Source organism: Drosophila sulfurigaster, chromosome 3 (genome assembly GCF_023558435.1).
Source record: "Drosophila sulfurigaster albostrigata strain 15112-1811.04 chromosome 3, ASM2355843v2, whole genome shotgun sequence".
NCBI classification, from domain to species: Eukaryota; Metazoa; Arthropoda; class Insecta; order Diptera; family Drosophilidae; genus Drosophila; species Drosophila sulfurigaster.
The window spans coordinates 32159709-32173311 of record NC_084883.1 but is presented as its reverse complement, the minus strand read 5'-3'; the positions used below and the strand labels follow the sequence as shown (position 1 = coordinate 32173311).

The 13603-nt window shown below is 44.6% G+C and overlaps 2 protein-coding genes across 2 annotated transcripts; one reads left to right on the top strand and one right to left on the bottom strand.

Annotated features, from left to right (window-relative positions):
• Positions 1-5800: 5800 nt before the first annotated feature.
• Positions 5801-7932, bottom strand: LOC133840854 (uncharacterized). The gene is made up of 3 exons (XM_062272980.1): positions 7584-7932; positions 6880-7480; positions 5801-6811 (listed from the first exon to the last, which is right to left on the bottom strand). Exons 1-3 carry the CDS (start codon positions 7782-7784, stop codon positions 6564-6566), a joined length of 1050 nt encoding a protein of 349 aa, XP_062128964.1. The 5' UTR covers positions 7785-7932; the 3' UTR covers positions 5801-6563.
• Positions 7933-8290: 358 nt separating this feature from the next.
• On the top strand, positions 8291-13198 carry LOC133840853 (E3 ubiquitin-protein ligase Topors). Its single transcript, XM_062272979.1, has 4 exons — positions 8291-9111; positions 9176-9654; positions 9721-11228; positions 11288-13198. Exons 1-4 carry the CDS (start codon positions 8740-8742, stop codon positions 12193-12195), a joined length of 3267 nt encoding a protein of 1088 aa, XP_062128963.1. The 5' UTR covers positions 8291-8739; the 3' UTR covers positions 12196-13198.
• The last annotated feature ends 405 nt before the right edge of the window (positions 13199-13603 follow it).

Here is a 13603-nt window from a genome sequence, read left to right as displayed (position 1 = left end):
ATTTGTGTACTTTTCAATTTAAAATTAAAACAATAAACAAATTTCCGCAATCGTTCTTTACTCTAATTAAAGTGCTAATCAAGGGCTATAAAATTTATCTTTATCTAAAATACAAAAAAAAGTTATAAAATAAAATATAATATTATATTGTATCTTACAATATTATACAATAATAATCAATTAACGAGAATTTTAAACAAGAATTTACACATGATAAAATGAAAACCTTTGTTAAATTACTTTACTTTCATTCATTCATTAAACGTAATAAAACATTTAACTCCATCAATAATATTATATTGTATCTTAGAATATTATACAATAATAATCAATTAATGACAATTTTAAACAAGAATTTACACATGGTAAAATAAAAACCTTTGTTAAATTACTTTACTTTCATTCATTCATTAAACGTAATAAAACATTTAACTCAATCAATGAACTTGACTTGTGAATATGAAATGCATAAACAAAATATGAGTTAAACATGTGAACAGAATGTCAGCAATTTGTTGAACTGATTTAAGTAATTGTTTAAACAAACACGAAACGCCTGCCCTTTTGCTTTTGCTTGTGCTTGTGCTTGTGCTTTTGGTTATATAATTTATGACCTTCGCACTCAATGTAAATATTTATTTACATGCACAAATTGTGATATGGGTTTTCTTAATGGATGCTACGTTGTAAAGTTGTAAGTTGAACTTGTTGTCGGCGCATGAGTCAGCGCTATTTGCAGGCATAATATTTTTTTTTATTATTTTTTGTTCCCTCTCCACTCTTTCTCTCCACTCCGTTCCATCCTCGCTTCAGTGTATTTCTGCGAATGATTAAACTGTTTAAATGGAAATTTCATTTGGTGCAAGGGCGAAATGAGTTAAAGAGGCAGCTTCGATGACGACAACTGCAGGGCAAAATGCGTATAAAATCAATAGCCCAATACACAGGCAAACACACAGATACATACACACACACACACACAGCCATGCACACTCGGCGTGTTGCACTGTCAACAGTCAAGTGGCAGTGCATTAAAATTGTAAACTTCAACAACAAACAAAAGCCACAAACAGACGCTCGACGCTCATGAGCACTCGCCTGGATGCTTGCTCTTCCCCTCCCTCACACTTCAGCGCTCTCTTCTCGTCACCTTCCTGTTTGCTGCTCCTTCGCCTGCCATGGTTTGTGGTGTGGCCTGGTCGATTGGCCAATTGGTTGGCCCTGTTGCTGCCTGCCCCTTGTAAGCAGCAGACGCGCGTTGCAAAGTGAAGGTGGCAGTTGCAGTTGGAGATGGAGTTGGAGCCGAAGTTGGAGATGGAGTTGGAGATGGAGATGGAGGCGATGTTGCAATTGTGCACATTGGTCGCCTGGTATCCGGCTTATAAGCTGCCAATTTCAAATTGTGCGTCACGTACACGCATAATGGGCAAAAGTAATGAAAACATATGAACAGACACGCAGGGCGAGTAAGCTGGAAAACTCAGCGGGAGGGAGAGAGAGAGAGAGTGTACAGAAAGGGGGGCAAGGCAAAGTTAGTTGGAATGGCCCTGCACGCACTGGGGGCATGGCTTGCACATTTCCAGTAGGCAGTTGCTGGCAATGCGATTGCAAATGCACAAAATAATAATTTGCAATACGCGCAGTTCAATTACAGCAGCAGCAACAACAACAGCAACAACTCCTTGGACTGTTGTGTGTATCATTCTGGCAGCTCTGCTCATTTGTAGCGTTTTTATTTTACAATGCATTGCTGCAGTCATACAACTATAATTGATATGCTCTAAGTAATTGGCGCTGACCACGCGAGCAACATCGCAGCGATTACAGTTGCTGCTGTGACTGTGGCTGCTGCTGTGACTGTGGCTGCTGCTGTGACTGTGGCTGCTGCTGCAAGTGAGAGATCAAGCAAACGATTTGTATATCGAGGCATCGATCTTTCGATTATACGTCGGACATGCTGGCGACACACAGGACCACCCCACTGTACCTGCCAGACATCCATCTCGCGCCTAATTGCATACCCGCTAGCAACAGCAACAGCAACCACAGCAGCAGCAACTGCAGCAATATCAACTGCAGCAACATTAATGCATTGTTACTAAATTTTGTTTATAAATCAAAAGGCATAATGCTTGGCAAGTCGTTTCAGGCGTTCAGTCCTGCCGCACATCATGTGATTGTTGTTGCTGCCGTTGTTGCTGCGGTGTCGCCAGCATGTTGCTAGCTGTTGTTGTTCTTGTTGCTGTTATTGTTGCCGTTCTTGATGTTGGCGCTCTGCTGAAAGCTTTACGTTTGATGTCGCCACATTTTGTGCTTTTTTGCTGATGTTGTTGTTGTTGCTGTTGTTGTTGTTGGTATCTACATTGTTGTTGCTGCTACAAAACTGCCATTTATAGGCAATTAGGCTTTGATTTTAGTTGCCGTTTGAATGGTTGCTGCCATTGCAGTTGCTGCCGTCGTTGCTGCTGCTGCTGCTGTTGATGTTGATGTTGCTGCGGTCCTGCGAGCGCCATTAATGCAGTGTGTAACAAATCATGGCTGCAATTAGTGCGTGTTTATGACTGGCAGCCAGGACAGGACAGGACAGCGCTGAACAGGCTGACTACAAGCCAAAGCATAAAACGCTGCTGGGGGAAGAGGAAGGAGGAGGTGAATCGGGTAAATAGCCAGCACCATTTCAGCGCTCAATATTTTGTACTTTTAGCTGTCTGTTAGGCGATTTTTCCATGTTTAGCACAGCGCACAATTTGCATGCAACGCTGCTGCTGCCGCTGAGGCTGCAACAATGGCCCCATCATGATGCCGGACAACTGGGCAACTGGACCAGTGTCCAATGTCCAGCGCCTAGTGTCGTCGTGGCGTCGAGTGGCGTCAATAATGGCCTGTCGTTTGCCTCCGCTGTCATGGCCATAAACGCCCGCCGGCCATATTGTTAGCCGCATCAGTCGATAGTTGTTTTTACTGCAGCTGTTGCTGTTGCTGTTGCTCTTGATGTTGTTGTTGCTGTTGTTGTTGTTGTGGTTGCCTTCTACGCCTGCTGCACTAATTGCACCATCCATGTGTGCATGTGTATTTGTGTGTATAATTCCTTTAATGACATAGATCATGCTAATATAATTATATAGAAGCTGGGCCAACAAAAGTTGCTCCCATATCATATCATCAAATGCCAAAAGATAGCAAATGAAAATGCTACAGAAGATGCGACGCAACATTAAATAAGAAACGCTACTACGATTAGGTAATTGAGCTGAAAACTTTTCAAGATTTAAAGCTAAAGTTGTGTGATCCGGGATCTAGGGAACTTCATTTGCATAGCAAAATGTGGGTCATTAATGGACCAGAGAGCGAGATGAAATGCTTGACGCAGCGCTCACGATTTTACCATTTTCCCAAGCAGCACCAAACAAAAAATTTTAAATAATTTCTATATTAAACGAGCATGAGAACAACTTGCAAATTTTTGACAGGCGCAACAACAGCAACAACAACAACTTCGCCCCAGAGCGCCGATGATAAGCTAGGCAGTTGAAAGAAGAATATCAGCAGTGATATATCAAGTGCCATGAGAGAGAGAGAAGCAAAACAACAATAACAACAAAAATAAGCAAATTGTTGCTGTTGCACTTTATGTTGCTGACGCTTCATAGCTCGCAGCAACATAAAAAAAGAAATGCAATTTTGGGCAAAAGGCAGCTGGCAACAACATTGAATAGATATAGAATACATGGCGAAAGCAAAATGCACAAAATGATATTCGTCTCTGACGTTGTCGACGATGCTTAAATTGTAAAATTGTAAAATGGTCAAAATGGTAAATGGTAAATGACGATGCGACGCGACGCGACGGTCGCGCTGCTTAAAATTCCAAAGCAAATTGCGGGCAACAACGCCAGGCAGTAATGTTTGTTGTTGTTGCTTGCTGTTGTTGTCGTTGTTGCTGTTGTTGTCGTTGTTGCTGTTGTGTCGGCAACAACATTCAGCAACATCACAAACATCAATTGACCCTTCGGTGCTTTAGGATCAAGCGTAATAATCGCTAGCATAAAAACGCTTTGCACTCTTGCGCCCAGAACTGAACAACAACAATAGAAGAAGAACATCTCCAAGCCAAGGGACCTGAGAACTGAGCACTAAGAAGAACCCCAAGCCATGCCATGCCATGCTCAGCATATGTGCCCTGCTCCAACTACAAGCTCCATCTCCATCTCCTACTCAAGCCAATAGCCAATGGCAATGGCAACGAATGAAGATGAATCGCTAAAGTCTCAGCGCGTTTAATAAAACATTAATTTAAGCATACATACGTCTTACATCCAACTATACATGCATATATGTACATACATATGTATATCTATATATATGGGGTATTATCTATGGAGATTTCAATTGGGGGCCGCCAGCGACGAGTCTGCTCGCTGACAACTATAATATTGCCATTTCGTTGCAATTTGGACTGAGCAGCATTATCGATATACTCTACAATCGATAAATTGTATCAAAGGTGCTTGCTGAGGACGAGACTGTGCAACTGTACTAAAGTTCTACAGTGGCGTCCGAGCAAGTTGTAAGTTATACACAAATTGCTAATTATTGAGTTTCAATTAATTAACATATAAAATGTATTTTTAAAACTTTTTAAGTATTTCTTGTATTAAATATTTAATGCAGCATTTTACTTATCGGAACTAATATGCTGTAAAGGAATTCGTCTAGCGCAGCGATTGCCTATTTCGAGTGCAGTATAGTTTTGAGCTGTTTCTTTTTTGTTATTGTTGTTGTAGTATAACACCCGCCTTAGGGTTCGATTTTGCACGCTGTCATGTGTGCCCTGATCCATGAAACAGTCGACCGAGGTCTCGGTTGCCCAGTCCATGGGGGGAAACGAGTGCAACACGAACTATTTAATGGACATGCCATGCGCTGCCTTCTTGGCCTGTCCATGTGGGAGAAGTGAGAAGAAGACATCTATGTAGCTGGCCTAGACTGCAATCTAAATATGTATACGAGTGTGTGTGTGTGTGTGTGTGTTGCCCGTTAATCAGCTTTGCTTGCAGGTCTTTCATCAAAGCGCAAAAGCGGCACCCACAATAAGAGAACAGATTAAGCATACGACGTGTTGTGCTGTTATCCCCTTACCCCCCAAACTTGATTCGCTTCGAAAACAAGCGAAATGGTCAACTAACGGCACGACATGCGTTGACTGCAACTGCCACTCTTCGACTTCAACTGCGACTGCGACTGGCGGCAGTTTCACAATTTATGATTTGCACCGCACGGCGTTCAAATGATCTATTGGCAAGGCGTCGCGTCGCATCGCCTTGCAAGTCATTTCCACGCCAGGCACATCGACATCGAGTTCGCCACTTGTTGCATCGCAGAGGCCACAGAACATAACAGTTAAAATGATTCTCGCTCAGACCGAGGGACTAAGGGCTAGGGACAGTTATAAAGTGCGCCCACAAATCCATACGAAGTGTTAGTTTGGCGGTCAGGCAAATGCATTTCGAAGTGACCCACCAACAATTCCCCTCCCTGGTCACGTTGCCGCGTCTCGTCGCCTTGGTAATGATTAATGGATTTTCAGTGTTGGCATCGATTGCATAGCACAAAAGTGAGTAGAAGAGAACAGAAGAGGGGGGATGAAAACTGCTCATAAATAAACAAGAATGCGCCAGCGTATTGGCAAAACAAGCGAAAGGTGGAGCACGACCAAAGGCGCCTCGTATGCGACTCTGTGTTGAGTAGGAGTTGTCCATGACTAGAGGAGGGAGGTTGGGTGAGAGGTGATCGATGCGTATTTATCATTGGTAAACTTTATTCTTTACATTTACATTCAATTCGTTTAAAATTATGTGTGTCCAATTCAACATGGATGACCATTTAGATTAAAGGTAGATTTTCGATTTTCTTTTGCTTCGCATCGAGCATGATGATGATAATTATTGTTAAGATCAAGATCAAGAACATCTAGAATACGACATACCATCTTTAGCAATACAAATACAAATTACATACAAATACATGCTGTGTATGGTAATCGAAATCGAACGGTTTGTTTTTTCTGTGTTTCTTTGCTTATACATATGTTTGTATATATATATATATATAGGTAAATATATATAGAGAAATGATTTGCAATAATATGAACTACGTAAATTTTAAACTAAACTGGCTACTTTAGGTTATGATAGTTGGCGTCGACTTCCTCTCCCAATGCCAATCCACGAAGTGTTCTCTGCGTCTCTTAATTGATCAGCTCTTTAAAATGTACAATCGAACTGAATCCACTTTTTTTGTTTTCTTTTGTTTCTTTCGGATTTTTCTTTCGTTTTGCGTGTCAATAAAAACTATTACTATTGCTGCTGATGCTTCTTCTTGTGCTGCAGCTGCATCGATTGCTGCGGCTTATGATGTTGTTGTTGCTGCTGCTGTTGATGCAGATGATGTGTTGTTTGCTGTGGCAACTGTTCCCGCTTCAGTATCGTCTGCTGTTGCAGCTGCTGCTGCTGCGGCTCCAGTTGCTGTTGCTGCTGCGGATCTGGATCTGCCTGGGGCAATGACTATAATGGCGGCGGCTCATAGTGGAAACCAGGATTGTTAAATTTAAATCGTGCTATCTCAAACTGCAGCGTCTCATAGTTGATGTCCGCCAGCCGCTTCAGTTGGTGCGCAATCTCCTGGGTATCCAGGCTACTCAACGCCGCACTCAAACTTGTGCCCTGCGGCTCGTGGTGCATCTTTGTGTTGTGCAGCGTGGGCAGCGGGCCACCTGTTTGGATGGTGGTATAAGACCGCGGCGCATTTTTAACTACAACCAGAAACAATGTTACCAATGCATTTAACCATTTAACCATACAAAAAGGTGTCGCTAGTTACCTTCATAGATCACTTGATCCCGCCGTATTCTCTTCACAGGCAGCTCGCCATTGATCAGCTTAGTGCCGCCGCCTCCAACACCGCCCGATCCAACCGCATGAATGTTGGGTGTGCACACGAACTTGACCGGCTCGACGGGCGCCTCCTGCTGCTCCTGATCGTCGTCCACGTATGTGGAATTGTCCACCACAATGGTGCGATAGCCGCCGCCACTTGTGTTCACCGCCGTTGTGCCGCCAACGCCGCTGGGCCCATCGATGCCACCGCCCGGCTCGTGCATATTCTCATCGGTTAGATCCTCTTGATCCACATGCTCCTCAACCATTTCGTCGTCGTCGACCTCGTCGTTGATTGCCTCCTCCACGGCCGCTTGCAGTTCTTTTTGGAACGATGCCGACGTTCGCTGTCCAAGTTCCTCCATGTCATCCTCATGGTCATCCTTCTCCGACTTCAGAGTCATTAGTGTTTCTCCTGCGCCGGGAACCTTGCCAAACAGATTGAGAGCTCGCGTCTCCAGCGAAGACATGGAGATGTCCTTCTCGCTGGACATGAGACTGCGTCTGTATTTGCAGCGTGTCGTATTCTTCCAATCGTTTAAGCGCTGCAACAACAACAACAACAACATTATGAGCGCGTCATTTGCCGCCAAGACTTGCGCCCAGCCCTCCCCCCTTTTCCATAGTGGTAGTAAACAACAAACTTACCTTGCGCCACTCTTCCGCAGTTAGCGTGGGTCCCGAACCGCATTTGTTCAGCCTGTCGGAGAGCTCCTTCCATTTTTTGGTCAGATAATTCAGATCATAATCGCGCGGCACGCGTCCGCTTGCAAAAATTGGGTCGCTCTCCATCAGCTCGATATACATTTGATATTGCTCCGAGGAGGTTCGCTTTTTGCGTCGATCCATTTTGTTGGGTGCTTAAATTACACGCAATTGCCAATTAAAACACTTTTTATCAGCAAAAATTGCACTTAAAACATGAAAAGAGGAAATCGACGCCACCAAATGCAAACAATTTTTACGCGCTGCGCGTTTTTTAGTGCATTTTGCCTATTGGTAATGCGATGAGCAGTGTTGCTGTTAATATCGCTTATCGATAGCACTTTGTTTATTTTGCGCAACGTTCTTTTGCTCATTTTTGCGTTAGCGTTACGTTAAGGGCGCAACGTAACGTATTATGAGTCCAAAATAAATAAAGCGATAGGTCAGTAATTATAATTTTATTTGGACCAATCTAATGATAAGAAAACAATTTAAATTAAATTAATTAAACAAATTAATCAATTCCTATGAATGCATTTTATTTACTATACATTGTATTAGTTTACATTTTGATAATAATATGAAGACGGCTTCGGCGAATTATCGATAAATAAATGGTAGTGCCCGTCGAATGTGAAGTGCTACCCATAATCATACGGAATCATTATAATGTGAATACAGGAAATTATTTTCTGTCATCTTTAAACGTAATAAATGAGTAGTTTATTGTGAAATAGAAGCTAAACTAAAGTGCGAAATTAGAGGTCACTCCAGGGACAAGTGATTTTTGACCATTTGCCTTAGAGCTTTCCACAATGAAATAGCAAAAAGCCATGCAGAAAAAGACGCATGTTCATTTTGTGGCCATTCTATTGCGAACAAAACCAGATGATAACTGAGCGACAGAGAGAGCGAGAGAGAGAGCGTGCGTGGTCGTCGTCGAGTGCGAGCGAGTGAGTGAGTGCGAGTCAAGAGACGGAGAGAAACCCGAAGCCAATCTTCGAATCCGCGAATCTCCGACTCTTACAGCGAGTCCAAATCCGAGTCCATTTAATTCCAGTTCCAGGAGAACTATATCTATCTAGTTTGCAAACAAATCATGGCAGAGTCGGTGTTGCTGGGAGAGGCGCCGCCTTCCATTATGGAGGACATGGCGTCCTCCGTCATTGTGGAACCACCCGCTGTCTCAGATACTGTTGGAGGTGGCACCTTGCCAGCGTTAGCCGCTCACTTTGCTGATCTCACAGAGAGCGGCAGCGAAAGCGGCGACGAGCCCAGCGTAGATGCCCGCGACCAGCAAGAGCAGGAGACGGGAGGCAGCTCCGATGCCGTCGGCGGAAACAACGCAACAGCGGGACGCTCTTCGCCGCCACCCAATTGTGCCATCTGTCTGTCGCGCTGCAGGCGCAAATGCTTCACTGACTCCTGCATGCATCAGTTCTGTTTCAAATGTCTTTGCGAGTGGAGCAAGGTGAGTGTGCTTAAGGCACGACTTCTCAAAGATTGTCATATTAATACATATTCGCATTTTACAGATTAAACCGGAGTGTCCACTCTGCAAGCAGCCCTTCAAAACCATCATACACAATGTGCGCACACTGGATGATTATGATCGATATCCGGTCCAGCCAAGTTCGCCGGAATCTAGCCTCAGTTTTCACATTGTCAACATACGGCGTGAGCGTCTATTGCTGCAGAACCAGGCAGTGATGACCAACGGCGGAGACAATGGGGATGACATCGATACGGCGGCCACCGACGAGTCTCAGGATGGCATCGCCTCCCATGGCCAGCAGCATCAGGCGGGATCGCGCGGCCTCTATGTGCCGCACAATCGCTTCGAGCCGTATCGTATGGAGCTCTTGAATTTCTATCGGCACGACCAAGATGCACGTGGCGGGGGATCACTAAGCATGCTGTGGCGTCGCTATGTTTACGACCGCAAACTCTACGCGCTACCGGTGAGTGACAACTTGACAGGCAACTTCCGGGAATGGAGCGCCCGCTTCTACAGGTGAGTAATTTTGGCTAACGCGTGTTAGAGCTGGCAGCTGATGCGAATTCTTTTCTTATTTCACAGGGATAATCCCGCACAAATGCATCGACTGATGCCCTGGATCAATCGGGACATCGTGTGTCTGTTGCGCACCTCGCCACAGAATGTCACCCAGGTTATGCACATGATGCACGACATTCTGCCCATGATCAACATTACTACCCGCACATTCCGTCGCCGTCTGTCGCCGTTTCTGGGCGAGCGTACCAATCACTTTATCCATGAACTGTTCAACTTTGCCCGCTCACCTTACGATATGATTGGCTACGATCGTGTGGTGCAATATTCTGCGCTGGTGGCCGAGGAAGTGGAGGTGGATTTGCTGGATCTGGTGTCTACTAACGAGGGCAGTAGCTCAACGCTGGAGCCAACGGCCAATGGCAATGAAACAACTGGCAATGGAGCAGCAGGCGGCACTACCAGTAGCAATAGCAGTGAGACGACGGCGACAACAACGACGACGACAGCCAGCGAGTGGAGCAGCCGCATGCCACGTCCATCGACCAGTGTAATTGTCACCAATCCCAGTGCAACTCATTCCTTCAGCGTCACCATGGCCACCGACGGCAGTGAGCTTCCCGGCATCTCCATACGCCGCACAACCACTTCGAATGTCGGCTCCCAAACGGTGGCCATCAATCTCAGTATGCGTCGTCCCGCCAACGAGGTCATCGAGATTGATGACGGCGATGCGGCCGCCAACGCCGAGGTGGCCGCCATCAACGATGGCAGCAGCACCACAGGACGACGGCAAGCAGGCGCCAGTCTACCCATCAGTGCCCACATAGAGCTCCAGAGCAGCGACTGCAGCAACAGCAGCGACGACGATGACGAGTGTGTCTTCGTACTGGAACGGAAGCCACCGCATTTGCGTACGCCGGAGCTAGTTAGTCTCGACTCGAATAGCGACTCCGATGTGGTCTTTGTAGATGAGCAGAAGGCGAGTCCGGTGCCCAAGGCCAACGATGGGGAAGGTGATGGCGACAGTGTCAGCATTGATCAGGAAATGGAGACAGCAGTCAATGAGCTCTTCATGGGTCCCAGCACCAGCACGGGCGTCTGCTCGACAGCGGGCAAGAACTGGATGCTTGTGCTGGAGGAGGCGCGTCGTCACGATCCAATGTTCCTACGTAGTCGCTCCAAACGCAATCTAACACGCGCCCAGCAACGCGCAGCGCCAAAGGCGCCCAGCACCAGCAGCGAAGGCACCCGCTGGAGCACCTCCTCCGACAGCAGCAGCAGCAGTGAGGATTCCACGGCAGCTGCGAAGCGGCGGAAAAGGCGAGCAGCTCGTAAGCCCAAGGCCAAGGCACAGAAGCGCCCAGCGAGCAGTAAACGTTCCGCACAGCAGCTTAAGAGCAAGCGTCGAAGAAAGCAAGTGTCGGAGGTCGAAGAAGAGGCAGAAGCAGCGGCGGAGGAGGAAGAAGAAAAGGCAACTAAAGCAAGCAGCAGCAATAGTAGCAGCAGCAGCAGCTCGAGTAGTGACGACAGCAGCGAGGATGGAGCTGCTGGCGACAGCACAGAGCCAACAGGTAAGCAACACCGTAACCCATCACTAGACTCTTTAAAATAATACTGCGTTGTTCTCTAGGTAACAACTACAACAATGAGAACAGCAGCAGCAGCAGCTCCAGTGATGACGATCTAGACTTTAATACGTTGCGTAAAAAATTGAAAGCAAAGTACTTTGCCAAAGGCAACGAGGATACAAAGCCGCCAAAAATGGAACTGGTTGCAGACACTGCCGGCGAGGAGACTTTGGAGCAGCAGGCACCGAAAGAAGAAGTGGCGGCGAGCAGTGCCCAGCACGCAGTGGTAAAGCGAAGGCGAAGCAACAGCAGCAGCAATCAGTCGTCCAGTCACAGTCACAGCAACAGTGCTATCAGCACTTTGGCCAGCCACAACACGACCATGTCCAGCAGTTCAGTGCTAAGCCTCTTTAACAACAACATACACAGAGATGTTGGTGAAGCGACGTCATCGGAAAGACCACTCTCAATGGTTGCCACAGCAAATTCGCTGCTTGAGCTGTCCACATTGAGTGTGGGTGGAGCTGGCAGCGGATTGTTCAATGAGCAATCTCTGGGCGTTGAGGATGCAATGCGGTATTTGCAGAACGCGCTGCCCAGTGCCAGTGATGATGCACAGCTGGGCATCTATTCGGACGCCAGCAACGAGTTGCAGCATTATCGAGCAGATGCAGAGCCAGAGTTGGCTATCGATGTTGTTGGCGAAGCAACCAGCAATGCAGCCGCTGAGTCAGCTGATGTCATCTTGGGAAACGATATTGAGCCTGAGAATGAGAATGAAGAGATTGACAATGAGCGCGAAGAGATTGAGCTGGCGAATCAGCCGGATGAACCGGATGAAGAAGAGCATGATGAACAAGACCAGGAGGAGGAAAATGATGAGGACTACCAGGATGAGGACGAGGCTGCTGCAGCTGCCACAGCTGAATCGGATCAAACAGACTCAGACCCAGATCCGGATGCCTATTAAAGACGCGCCATGTTGCTGCTTTGCTCGCATCAGACAAGAACAGTTTTTTACACACAAATTTTATTTCATTTTTTTTATAGATGTTTTTACTATTTGTATACTATATCGTCTTATCGTTAGACTCTTCCGCACGGAGAGACAAATGATTGATGTAGCATATGAATCGATCTTCTTGTTGACTACTAAAACATTTTAATTATTTAGCTTGTCGGTATTTATCTTAATCAATTGTATTTTTACTACGCGCAGACCTAAGCTTAACCCCATAAGTTGTACATACACTTAGAGATTTACTTAAGTATTCATAAACACATACACGATATCTATACAGATAGCAGAGAGAACACTACAATTTACAATTACGAGTAGTTTACGCATCACTTGTAATACATGCTATTATTCGTATTATTGCCCATACCGACCCACCCTGAAGACCCAAAAAAAAAAAAAGTTAAGGAAAAGAACCCCAGAAAAGTGATATGCTCGCATTCGGAATGGAAATTCAGTTGTAAATTTATGCTATACTAATTTATGATTAAAATTTTATAAATAATATTTAGAATATAACTACAGATTTACATAATTCTATATGTATATGATGTAATTTACTGTAAGATTAGTTTAAACAAACGACAAACTACTTTTAACAAAATCCCAGATTCAGATCGCATACGTCTGTCGAATGCTGAGCATATCCAAAGAGCATCCCTACTTTGTTTGAATTTTTTTGCAAAACAAATTTTAGCCCGTTAAACTTTAGTTAAGATATATCCCCCCGAAAATACAAATGCAATAAATGTAAAGATATCAAGTAAGATAATGCGTGTGCGAGCTCTTTTGATCTATTATAACAAATTTGTATATATATAAATATCTATTCAAGTATGCGATATCTACATACAAAACTTATATTGAATTCACTTCGATCGATAAGAGAACATATTTTTAGAATTGAGAAACATTTTGCTTCCTTTTCTATACTTAATGTTCCCAAATCAATAAAGAGAATTAATACTGTGGATTGTCTAATGACGTCTTTTGCTGTATATTATATATTTTGATTTTGAGATGAGTGTTCTCCTGAGTCAGCATATTGTCTTCGCTATTTTGCTTTTCTTATCACTAAAAATACGAATAGTTTATCAATTGTTTGATTTATTTATTGTTTTCATCTCGAGGACGTAGTTTTTATCACTTTGTGAAGCGAATTTATTTAAATAAACTGAGTTATGTCCGTTGTATATTTATTGAGTCGCATAGCTTTAGTCACGGTTTTCTATAATTTTTATAATTTCCTATTTAGATAACAAGTAATTACGCCTTCGATTATATCCGTTGTAAAGTCAGTTAAGCTGAGATCTTCATTTGTTTCGTTTAAATATTGATCAAATGATCTTATTTTGAATGA

Excerpts from the sequence above, each read along its gene's own strand:
- LOC133840853 (XM_062272979.1), top strand. The coding sequence starts at position 8,740 with ATGGCAGAGTCGGTGTTGCTGGGAGAGGCGCCGCCTTCCATTATGGAG. Across the intron at positions 9,112-9,175 it reads GTCTTTGCGAGTGGAGCAAG|ATTAAACCGGAGTGTCCACT; the intron begins GTGAGTGTGCTT and ends CGCATTTTACAG. Across the intron at positions 9,655-9,720 it reads TGGAGCGCCCGCTTCTACAG|GGATAATCCCGCACAAATGC; the intron begins GTGAGTAATTTT and ends CTTATTTCACAG.
- LOC133840854 (XM_062272980.1), bottom strand. The coding sequence starts at position 7,784 with ATGGATCGACGCAAAAAGCGAACCTCCTCGGAGCAATATCAAATGTAT. Across the intron at positions 7,481-7,583 it reads CTGCGGAAGAGTGGCGCAAG|CGCTTAAACGATTGGAAGAA; the intron begins GTAAGTTTGTTG and ends TTGTTGTTGCAG. Across the intron at positions 6,812-6,879 it reads GGATCAAGTGATCTATGAAG|TTAAAAATGCGCCGCGGTCT; the intron begins GTAACTAGCGAC and ends TTCTGGTTGTAG.